The sequence below is a fragment of the Lepisosteus oculatus genome, chromosome 9, assembly GCF_040954835.1.
Source record: "Lepisosteus oculatus isolate fLepOcu1 chromosome 9, fLepOcu1.hap2, whole genome shotgun sequence".
NCBI classification, from domain to species: domain Eukaryota; kingdom Metazoa; phylum Chordata; class Actinopteri; order Semionotiformes; family Lepisosteidae; genus Lepisosteus; species Lepisosteus oculatus.
In genome coordinates this window covers 42,415,878-42,428,697 of record NC_090704.1, presented here as the reverse complement: position 1 = coordinate 42,428,697, position 12,820 = coordinate 42,415,878, and the positions used below count along the sequence as shown (strand labels likewise).

The following is a 12,820-nucleotide window of genomic DNA, read 5'->3' as shown; positions in this document are numbered from 1 at the left end:
AATGAAGATAGATGCAAAAAAGCCTATGGGGAAAACATAATTTTATAAAACTTAGATCAGTGGGAAGGTAATTCAATAACAGGAGCTGGAAAACAGATGTTGGCCTTTTGAAGACTGGGCTTTTTACTTCACATCTTATTTTCTCGCACTTTCACTGCCTCGTGGGACTGTCTGTGTCTGTGCTCAGAGGGAAGATGGCTTTCTGTAAGCATCAGCTCGTCGACACTGTCTCCAGGAAAGCCCGGGCGAACAGTGGTCTTGTGATCTTCTGCAAGGGAATACACGAAGGCCAAGTCAAGCCTACTACTGCCTTCCTGTAGTGTGACTCAAAATTTGTCATGACTTCCTTGTTCCGACATTACACCTGGGTACTGTACCTACGGTAACAGCCTGAAGTTGTGAGGGGAAGGGGGGGGGGGGCTTCTAATACTTACCAGGCTGTCGACACCACCCAGTGTATGATTGGCATTATAGAGAGAGTAAGTCAGCTGGTACACTCCATCATTCGTCTCACTGTTCCCATAGAACCCAACTCCAACCGCGGCGCTGCAGACATGAAGAAAGAACATGACCATTAGTTTCCCTTCTTTTTTTCTCCCTCCGGAGGATGAGGAAGTTTATCTGATGCAGGCTTATAGTGATGTTTTTTCCGGAATAAACTTTTCATTGACTGTCTGCGCTATAGATAAACAGGACGGGAAAACTGTACTGCGCGTCCTTCCACGCACCACAGGTACTGACCGAAACAAAACAGAGCCAGAAACAAGACAACAGTGTCATTTGTGCGTAAAAGCAAACGCAAAAGTTGTTGTGCGTCTTCAGGGTATACTGTACAGTGTCTGATCCCAGAGGCCTGTGACCCTCTTTCACCTACCGTACCGATCATGCTCTTGGGTTTCTACTTCCTGTCTTTCAAGCAATACTGAAATTCCTTAATGCTGTGCAACATCCTAGCACTTAATTAAAGCTTTGTTGTTGTCGTTGTTATTTTCTGTGGTTTTGTTGTTGTTTTTCCTGCTCTCCTGGTTATGCACCCCTTGCATCTTGACCAGATGCAATTATAAGTCGCACTGGATACAAGTGTCAGCCAGATGAAGAAACCTTTAAGCTAATTTGAAGACCCCTCTCAGGACCAGGACTTCATTGAAACCTCCGAAAATAACAACAAGTTCAGAAAATGAGACAGATGAAACTGATCCGAGAGAAAAGAAGCAAGACTGATACGAAAGTCCAGGAATAATGGGCAAGGTAATGGTGGTGAGAACCATGAACACTATATTTATATGCTGGAGCGCCATGTTGTTATTCGCCTCTCCTATAAAAACAGAAAGGATACAAACTGAAAATATTTTCACACGGCTGAATGAAACCTTACGCAATGTCTCCTGAATATTTGTCAGCATGCCCATCTTGATAAAGTGCCGTGAATAAATAAGTATAAAAATAACCAAAAGCCAATTTTTTCTTTCAAACTGTTTTCTGTTTAACCATGAATAGGTCCTGTGTTCCCCCTGTGATTGAACTGTTTTAGCTTTAGAATTCTCTTCAGTCCAAGGCAGACATGAAACAGACAATGTTCATGGATGCCGCTTTATAAATAAGGTAATAAATGAGCAATTAGCCTTGAGTAATACATTTACAAAGGATTTATACAGACCTACCTTCAGATAAAAATTAAGTTAAGTAACTGTGCTGGTTTTATTTATTTGAACAAATCTCTTAATTAAAATTTTACTTTCCAGGGGCTTGAAACTACTATAAACAAGCAACTCAGCTGTATTATATGAGAGTTACTACTGGACAAGGTGAGTGACAGTCTAGAGATGACCTGCAAATAAATCCCAGGTTCTGAATAATTTACGTGCTTTGCAACTCCTCATCTGAGTTAAAGTTTGGGAAGCACATCCAATTACAAACAATTTGGACAGGAACAACCACACAGAGGAATGCATTTTAATGGAAATATTAGTATCGAAGAAACTCACACATGCACTTCTGCAGTCTGGTATGCTGTCTGCTGACGTCTTAGAGCATAGCAAGCCTATCCACTGTCAGCAGCAAAACTGCGGAGAGTTTGCCAGTCGATAAAATGACTGTAGATATTCTATTGGTGAAACTGGTGGGTTTCAGTATTGTCTGAGGCCTCTCAAAAGCAGTGATTGTTTGATTTAAGGCTTTAAAGAAAAATGGGAAGCTCCCAGTTTTACAACAGTAATATCTGGAAACATCTTGAAGGGCTTGCCTGCCATCTGTTCGATTTTATTTTTGCCTTAAATCAAAATAAGAGTTTTATGGCACTTCTGTGCTAAAGAGGGTTCCACATTCATTTAGTCTACACATGCCTAACAGTAGAGAACTTACATATTACAGTAAGTTCTCTACTGTTCTCTACTGAAAACAGAGTAGGGGAAATGAGATCACATTTATGCTGAAAAGGGCTGAAAATAAAGAACTTTAAATCACTTTGTACCATAGGGACAGCATGATACCACATTACAGCCCAATAAAGACTGCTGGGTCTTTAACAAGCTTCTAACATCGTAATTCAAAATGAGAGTCAGGATTTTTTCCATGTACAAACAGGAGAATCCAGTGAGCTCCCTAGGGCCAGTCCCTTCTCCACACTGCTGATAATTAGCTTAAGTGTACATTATCAGAGGCCATGTGTTAGCCCCGGTGGGAGATCATCGACAAAACAGCCCACCCACTATTTACCGTGGCACAGATGAGGGGTGCAGGTGCCTGGTGGTCTGCAACTGGCCATTTCCAGAAACAGATCAAGACGAATGAGGTCCTGACTGCTCCTGTCCTGCTCAGTCAAATTAGTATTCACTCCGATCGCCTTCATTACTGCTCTCCTCGTACTCGACTGAGTCCCAGACAGAATGGCTGGCAAAGTATCTAAGCGAAGCTTATCACTCTTCTCCACACTGCCTGCTGTATGCAAACGGCGCTTTATCTGAGCCCGGCACTTTCAGTTATTATCCGGCGTGAGAGCGCGTGCATGCATGTAATCTCTGTTCTCCATTCACCGGACCAATGCAGCACAGGGGCTGGAACTGGTGCAGAAGGAAGATGAAGGGTCTAGTTCCCAGGCCTCAACACAAAGCCTTCGCTCTGCAGATATTTTAATGTTATTTGCAGTTTAATAGTAATGGGAATTGGTGTAACTATGGCTCAGAACCTAAGCAGGGATACTCAAGAACAGCAAAGGTATTAATTAGGGCTTTACAGACATAACAAAAGATTGCGATTCAAATACTATGATGACACTGGACTATACATACTGATTTCATTATTTTAATCCACTCGTTTTTCACGCAAAACATACATCACAAACAAAGAAGTAAGATTTCTAGAATATAATGACTTGCTTTAACGAGTATGGTTTACCCCAGTGTAGAGCATTGGTTAGGGTGCTGGACACATATTTGAAAATTTATGGGTTCAAAAACCATGTGAGACACTGCTGTTGTATATTTGAGCATGAGCACCAATGCACTTCAACCAAATTGCTCCACTAAAATACCCAGCTGTATAAAAACATCCTCCTAAGAAATTAAGCAGCATAGTAATAATAAAAACAGATGGTAACACCCAAGGATGGTAAATGTGGGGATTTCCATCAGGACAAAATGTTTAGTCTAGACTCCCAGAGCATACAAGTGACTTTTTGTGTGACTTTTCTCCTCTGCCTCTTATTATGGTTCTTATGAGAGTCCTGACACCTGAATGAGGCTCCACAGCTTCAACCACTGCATGATGGAGCTTATCAATACTCCTGCAAATGCTGCAGCTTTTGCAGCTCAGGTGTTTTGCATCTCAGCTGAAGAAAAAAAACAGAATGGCACCCAGAGCATCACATCCCGTGATGGTTTCTAACGTTGAAAACATGACCGTATGAGCACCATCAGTAACGAGAATTACTCCTTCATTAGAGAGAGCTCACTTTATTACCCATATACAATTTCTTGCATTAGGAATTTGTCTTTTTGCACACCCCAACTTGCTCTCCACGAGACACACAGGCACAGAGATAGGAAGAGAGAAGCTTGGGGTCAGAGCGCAGGGTCAGCCACTTATACAGCGCCCCTGTAGCAGCTGGGGCTAAGGGCCTTTGCTCAGGGGCCCAACAGAGTAGGATTCCTCTGCAGGCCATGGGATTTGAACTGGTAACCTTAACCTTAGCCACAGCGCAACCACTCCGCCTGTCTCATTAGTCTTGTTAGAAGACTGCCCTGGCATTTATTTGATGGTGCATTTGACCAAATGTGACCCAGCAACACACAAGTTACATAAGTCCTCAATAAGAGCCTTCCAATGGCCCACAGCGGGCACCAAAGACTGACGCAGTCTCTGTGCTTGTGGAGTTTGTGATAGATGGCAAAGACCAGCATCTTTAAGCCTTGTACCTGGAGGCTACGAGTGCTGCATTAACATCCTCAAAATCACACTTCACTTTGCACTTGAAGAAAAGCTGAACACAGACCGTGACAAAAGGCTTTCATCTTTCTATATTTAGATCAGGCAGGAAAAAATGAGAAAACTTAGGAGACTAATCTGGATGAAAAAATAAAAGAGATTGTTGTGCAGCAACCAAATCTTTACACAGCTGAAGGCTTCTTTAAAATGCAAGGAATGTCCTTCTAAAACATGAAACTGGAAGATATTCTGCAGAGGGGAATTTAGTCATCGGCAGAACTTTTGTATTAGTATGGTTAGTTTATGCATGGAAGTCTACACTTTGCCAGAACATTTTTGGGATGCTTTCAAAGGGGTAAAAACATACACCCCACTTCAAATGACAGGTATGTGGCAAATGAATGCAATGCTTTCAAATGACAAGATTAGGAGCAGGAACAGGTAACGCAGGAAGGAAGAAAACATGAATTAATAGCGATGATGACCAGTTTCAAGACAGAAATTGCCTTAGCCACGGTTTTCTTTGATTTACATTAGCCTAGATTTATTTTGTAGTAAAACAATTTAACTGAATGGTTTAGCTGCCTATTGCTGGGATGCAGAGTTATAAAATATTTACTGACTAAAGTTTTGTAAAAGGCATATTCTTTGGTACAGCTCCAAGGATATTCATCCTACCCTACCTTATACAGATATTTTCCCTAAAGCAAATTCCCCAAACTCCTTTAATTTCCTTAGGCACTGTTGCTCTGTGCGTGTCCCCAGCAGGGTCAAAGCTGAGACAGCTAGGGGATTAAGGCATTTGCATCATCACAGTGGCATGACACTCCGTAAAAGAGAAATAGACATTAATGCTAATCAACCATATCAAAGCCTCAATAGCCTTCTGATAGAGCTTATACCCTACCTTGCAAACTGCATTGGCAGAGCTCTTTATAAAGGACTCATACATCGCTTGTAGGCATTGTAGTGTCCTCATATCAAATACAACAACAAAGCACTCAGACGAAAGGGTCCGAAAAGGCAGGACACTGAATCTATTCTCATATCTATGAAAGAACAGTGATGCACCTCAGTAGTCCATTCCAGTTTGTGTTATTATTTCACCAACTACAATTTTATTACTTTTCATCATTGGCTCAACACTTAAAATATTCACTTTTAAAGTCCTACAACTAACTCACTGGCATGCTGTGAATAATAAGATTTTCTAAACTTTAAAAAATCAGAGTGCTTTAGATTTCTCTTTAAGAAACCACACTGTGGGTCTGACACTTTAAAAAACACACATGAACACACAACGGGAATTTTCACAGCCTTTTGCTCCAGAGCACAATATGTGTCGAACCTGCTTTATGTAACAATAAGAGATTTTTAATCGGAAAAGTTTGAAGTTGTCACTCAGTCAAGAGACAGTACAGATGTGGGAAACAAATCAAATAAATGTGTTTTTCATTAAACATTACTTTAGGGGTGACTAAATGGGCTTTATTCATAAATGAAAATACTAGAGCAACTACAGCACAGCACAATGCAATTAAAGTTTGTGCTGTTAAAAGATACACATACTAATATACAGTACTTGTTGTTTGAGACCTTAAAGTATACTGTATTAAAAGACACTGGTTAAAGCAAAACCCAAGGTCTGGTATATAAAGTGCACATTAAGGCGCTCTCTTCTTAATTGTTCTTGAAATCTGTCCAAGAAAACTCGTTTTGAAAGCATTTCAGCTACAGTATGTATGGGCCTAGGGCTTAGAAGTAAAAACACGGAAGTTATTTTCAGTGGATTCCTAAAGACAATACATTACATGAGCAACACAGAATGCTAACTAAAGATTTACAAGGAGACCTGGAGTGTAACATCCCTGTTCCCCTCTAAGAGCAAATAAAAATGATGGATTCCAGGCAAAATCCTACCTATTAGTCCACGTCTGACAGCCCTAACTGCCTTTCTGCGCATTAGTGTGAGTTTTATGTGCTCTCAGGACCTTCCTTGCATCGATATTGCCATAAGCAAACCCCTTAGAAGCCAGAATGTCAAACACAATGACGGCTCCTCCCTTCTGATGAGCAGAAAACAGTTTGCTAATGACGGTGAATCACGCTCTGCGCATGATGAGCACAGTGTGCACAGCTGGCGTGCTGGCAGAGGTGCCAATCAGGGTGTCTGTCAAAGTTGCCGGCTGCTACTGCTTTGTAATCAAATTAGGCTCATTACTTTGTTGATGACTCCCTTCTGGACTACCCAGGAAGCGGTGCACTTGTCCAATCCAGCAGAAACACATGCACATGTTCTATCCTCTTCTATTTCAGGGAGATCTGACCAGGATCACGCCAAGTCATACCCGAGTCTGACCTGAATCTATGCTGTGATTAACACAGCCCATCTGACCCTAATCTACTGTGCACCTGCTAGATTACAATTAGCCTCTCCTAGGAATTCTGGCTTTATTGCAGACCAGATACTAGGTAGCATCTGGTCAAGTGTAGTCTGTTTTAAATGTTAAGCACACAAACCTCAGGAATCTGTCCAAACAAGCATTTAGTCTAAATATCCTGATGAATAACAGCAAGGGCTAGAGGAACACTCCATGGGATAACTGAACCTCAGAACTGAGCTAGCTTATTATTGAGATGCTTATTGCATACCAAGCTATTGTTACTAAATGGATCACTGCGGTTACAAACATCCTGAACTCTAAGCTTGTGCATCTGAAGTATCCTCCAAAATATTCCAAGGAAACACCCTGTTCCATGTTCAGTTTAAGCTGAACATAACCAATACGGAAAAAAAGATGTTGAAAATGGAGCCGCAAGACAGCTTCGAAGAAACTCAATTATTAAAGACGAAGCATTTTTTATTTAACTCGGAAATATACTGCAATGAACAAAGCATCCCATGTAGTCATAATTAACTGGAAAAGATTTTAGAGTAATTTTTAGAGTGTCCGGTGGATTTCATAAAATCATCAGGCGCTAACCTTTCTCTAACCTCTAGGAATTCAAGACGTGATAAGTGGTTACTCTGACTAGGCTGCTTCCTCAGAAGAAAGCCTGTAACATGCTGTCAAGAGAATCATGACGTCTGCACTGAGGGGGGCATGCAGCATGTTAGCATGGTGGTTTCATTGTTTCCGTGTGGCATGAGTTTTTCTCCAAATACTGGGTCCCATGAGGGATGCATCTGGGCCTGCACTCCACCTTAATATCCTGGCCTATCTAGAGTGGATCTGGTCACTGGGAATCAACAAAAGGCCATATACTGTTCACACTGTAGATAGAGATTTAGAGGGTGAGTCAATGATTTTAAATGATTATCAATGCCTTTCATAATGCACACAATTGTCCTTTCTGAACAAATGGTATGATATTATCAGTACTGTTATATTTCAGAATGTCCCTACTGTCCAGTCATTACTCGACCAGTAAAAGATGCAAGATCAACTATGTCTGCTCTAATCGGGCAGGCCTGTTTCATTCACTCAGTAAAGCTCTAGGCTAGAATACAGTCTTGTTTTGGCAACAGAAAGATGCCAGATTGTGGCCTGGCTCCAACTCCATCTTCTTTTTCCATACAAACAGCTTTATGCTCCTCAGAGTAATGTTTTACAGAGGAAAGCTGAACTGACACCTATGGATGGAACATGATCAAATGAAAAACATACTGTATTAATCACTGTATTGTCAATGGATTCCAAAACCACTCAGACACAAAATATTTTAAAAAATACATACATTTCAGAGGGGTACTAATCCCCTTGTCTCAGCTAATTCAGTTAATAGGACCTTCTCTTCCCATGGGGCAAGGGACAAAGAGAAGATGGGCTGTTGGTAAATGTTAGATCCACTTTTGTGCAATTCTAAAATGTCAGTAGATCCAGTTTTCTTAAACCTGCAAAGTGCTTTCAGCTGCTCTTACTAGGATGTCATTCTCCAAAACAGAAAGGAATGCCTTTTGCACAAACATCCTGTTAAAATTGCAGCACTACTGCACATAGTTCAGTTCACAGTGGTTATTTAAAACCCTGATGCAAACAGTAAGACTGGGAAACGGACAAAATGGGGTATAAACTCCACCTTCATTTAGAAAATGCTGCGCCTCACCCTGCTGGGAGTGCTTGAGTTTATGGAAAGATAAAAAACCTCAGACACGGCTTTTATTCCAAAAACCTCCGCTGAGAGACACAATGAAAGCTAATGAGCCCCCTGCTGTGACTTCAGGGTCACATAAAATGGAACTGAGATACTGTACTGAGGTCTACTTTAGTAGAAAATGCTAAAGGGCCAGTTTAAAAAAAAAAACAAGGCCCATTTCCAAGAAAACTGTCTTCATCCAACCTCAAGGCTTTTATTTCCCTTCAAATCACAGCTGCAGTATGAATTTAAAATTTAGATCTTGATAGCTCATCATAACACAACATGACCCTTAGTGTCAAGATATAACACCTCACACTACATTTGCCTTATTCTCTAGTTTTCTTTTAACATGCTTTTAAACATACAGTACGCATGTTGTAAATATTTTCCTTATGCAAGGAAATCTAACTATATAACTAGTTTTTATCTGAATTAAACAATTTTATGTTTTTCTTGGAGTATCTCATTGAGGTCCAGCCTTTACTCCATTTTGTAGAGGGAGAGGAATGGAAGTCTGATCCCGTGTTGGCCTGTTGTTGGTGCCGATTCAAGTTCTCTTATCCAAAACCCAGCTCTCAAGTCAAAAGGCTTAACGGAAACCTCCTTAATTGCAGAAGCACAGGTACAAGTTGCATCATAGGCACAGCTTGAAGAACATCCTGTGCAGCACAATGCAACACTGAAGAGGCAGTAACCTCTCCTTTAGGTTCATTCACTAAGAATTTTAAAATTGTGACATTTCTCTCTCTTTCTCCTGACTATGAGGCACCACTAAGAAGGCCATAAACAAATAAACAATCAGGCAGAGCGATTTAATTCAAAACCTCAAAGCCACTGCAGGACAGCTTGGCGAATGGCAGAAGTAAGCCAGTGCAGCATTCACATTTCAGCTGCCAAGAGAAGCACAAAATGATTAAATCCCCTTCATCAGCAGTGAAAGTTGAAAATGAGGGGAAGAAAAAGTGCAGGTTCCTCATTTGTTACCGAGACATAATTTTGTACTGTAATCATTGCACTAAACGTGCTTCACTGCATTGAAGGAAGTGGGCTGCAAAAGATGAGGACATATGAGTCTCTGTGCACAGGCATATTACATAACAGTGTCACAGCTTCAGCCTGCAAAGGGTTATGAGATTCCCAGTTAAACAGCATCACGCCAATGCACTTAACACTACAATGAGCCTTGTCTCAAACTGGAATGTTAATAGGGCTTTAACTCAATCAGCCAGCTCACTAAGCTGACTGTCACGAGATTAAGAAGATTCTTTTTCAATTCAATCAAGCATTATGTAGCTATCATTTGTTCTTTTTATTTGCATTATGAATTAATATAATCAATGTTCAGTTCCTCCTCCACTCCGATACTGATCTCCATGCTGATATAATTTATCTTAATGCCAAAAATTCAGTTTGACTTTGACACGTGGTGGACATTCACAGATGTGCGTCTTGACCATTCTTCAAGAATGCTCTCTTATCAGTCAGTTACATTAATACCCCAGATTCTTTTCCTTGTAACACTGGTAGCATGCACTTTACAGATTTGGTTTTACAGTTTACCCCTGCGTTTGCTCCTTTTGCTACACCTAATTTGTTTTTCAGTCACATACTGTAGATTGATGCACCACTGAATAACAAAAGTTGCAAGCTAAACAGCGAGCTTTTAAAAGTGCATAGCCTTAGCTTATTTCTTTTGAATTAACTCATCTTTGTACGCAGGCTCCACCACTGTCTAAATCAATCCTTCCAGAGGTTCCTTAATTTGACTTTTTAATTCAGTAACGTGTCATTCGCTAGCTGGGTTAGTCCTTTCAAAGCATGTTAAATACTAAATGGAAAAAAAAAACAAGTTACCGAACATCAACGCTCACAATTATATCAACAAGGACAACAAGGGTAAAGTCTGGGCATTCAAGAGCTAGATAAGTCCTGTTTGTATATCTCTCTTTTGAGGTATTTGCATTCAGAGGGAATTTGAATTTAGCAAGACTAATTCACCTGGCATGACAGCCTCTCAGTGACTATTCAGCATACAACCCTGCTGAATAAACATACTGCTTTAGATACTAAAGATCTCCCTTTCCTGTTTTTGTGTTATTACATGACCAGTGCTGACCTCCTGTTCAGTAGTACAATAGTCAGGAAATCCTAGACAGCAGAAATACACGTGTACAAAAAGAAGACAGGTGAGAGCTGTCAGGAAGCACCTACTGTATCTCCTCTACCACATAAACAGCTCCTTAACATCAATCTCTATTTAAATATCTGAAAGCCTTAAATCTAATCAAAGTGATTCCCAGGACCAGATTACTCTGCAAATCCCTTCATAGCTCAGGAGACTTGTAGGGCTGGCATCCTTAAGCACAGAGAAACAAGAATAAAATCAAGTCAAGGACAATCTTGAGTTTTAAAGCCTCAAGTCGGAGACTTTTCTGGCTCTGCAGCCCAGTAAAGTCGCAGAGCTGAAAGTCTGAATTTTGTAGAACACTGACTACAGCATGAGTAAGGTCCCTGAACAGCACCACTTCCAAGTTCCGTTAGAACAGTCACTGGGATGGGACGAGTAGGCTGCTCTCATTTGTCATCCTCTTACCAGCAGATCAAGCCAGCGGTGACGGCCGTCCAGGTGACACAGCAGGAGTTGGGCCTCTTGGTCTCTTCCTCCTCCTCCTTGCGGCAGCAGCACAGGCAGCTCAGGTAGATGGCCAGGAAGAGCAGGTTGAGCCCCAGGCCTGCTGCCGCCACACAGACCAAGAATATCAAAGACTGGAGAGGGCGGGAGAAAGAGAGAAAGAGAACAGTGAGATAGGGAGTACACAAGAGTAAAGGAGATCAAAAGAGAGGGCTAGATGGGCCACATAGCTTCCTCTCACTTGTAACCTTTTTGTGCTCTTATGAGAACTTTAGGGCAGCTCCATGCAAGACATCAGGCCTATCTTGATGTAACAAAAATGCAGCACAACAAACCGGGCTTACAATTCTTCTTCTGCTGTGGGATGCTCGACAGAATTACAGGATGGACTAGAAGGCTGCCCTGGCCTTCACCAACATCAGAAAGGAGCAGTATAACATCCAGCTGCTGTCCCTCCTTGAAACATGTGAGCTTAGCTGGTATCTTCGTCTTTGCTTTAGTAGCTCCTGGGTCATCAGATGAATGTGGGAGTAATGGTGCTCAGAGGAAAGAAAAATATCTGGATGACTATGTGATACGCTGACCTGAGTCATCTCAAAGGAGCAGGGTCTGTGACAGTAAAAACTGAGGCCTGTGTAAATGCATCATTTCCAGTAGGAGTGAATGGCATCTACAAAGACCTTCCTGGCACTGTCACAGTATTGACAGCACACTTCCGCTACTGAGCAGCACACTTCTTAACACCCAGGCTTGGACCTCGTGGCAAGTCCTCTAGCAGTCAAATGCATTCACACTCAACTGCCAAGACCTCTCCCTTTTACGGGATTTCAGATATTATCATTCACACAGGTTTGGAAGTTAAAATGCTGGTAGTACTTTTGTCCTTATAAGACCATACACAAAGCCAAGCTAAGCTCAAATCCTATACAGTACGTGGTCTATCAGGCCTTAAACTTGAACTGCCCCACCCAGGGATTCTCGGCTTGATGCCAGTCAGCAAGACACAAGCTGCACTTCCACTTTAAAAGATCCGGAACAAAGAGTTCTTCATTGGATCCAAATCATTTAACAGTGATTCATCCTGGGAGACAGGGAGGGAGTGTGCAAAGTCCTAACTCCCTGGGTTTTGCATCTCAGGATTATCCCTTCCGCAGCCCAAGACAAGAGACTCTTAATCCTTCTGTTCCTGCTCCATCTGTGGGGTAATGAACATCTTGCAGCCACTGAGCCAGTATGAATGAGCACACACTAGCTCGATATGGGCATTCTGTGGTTTAGGAATAAAAAATAAAAAGTACAGTTTACTTTTATTACCTATTTCTATACCAACAAATTAAGCCTTTCAGCTAATTTGACATTTTGTTTGTAGTTTACCACAGTGATTTTTTTATAAACAGCCGTAGAATTGACAATGAGTAGCTTGATGGAGAGTACTGTGGAAAATTCCCCATGTTGCTTTTGAAAACAGCCACAACACTGATCGATTGCACTATCTTAGATGCCTCTCCATTACCAAATGGCTAGAGCCCTGCATAACTTAATTTACTTTCTAGGCAGAAGCGGTGGCATTATTAAAAGCACAGCATCTTGCACAACAGCACCGATTCATCAATGGGCTCAGATTAG

General features: G+C 41.4%; 1 protein-coding gene across 1 annotated transcript in view; it reads right to left on the bottom strand.

Moving 5' to 3' along the window:
* The window catches only part of ttyh2 (tweety family member 2), a 52,391-nt gene that overhangs the window by 25,503 nt on the left and 14,068 nt on the right, over positions 1–12,820 (bottom strand). Inside the window, exons 2-3 of the mRNA XM_006635422.3 lie at positions 11,156–11,328; positions 435–546 (exon numbers count right to left, since the gene is read on the bottom strand). Of these exons, the coding sequence (XP_006635485.2) occupies positions 435–546; positions 11,156–11,328 (285 nt within the window). The remainder of the gene's footprint in view (positions 1–434; positions 547–11,155; positions 11,329–12,820) is intronic.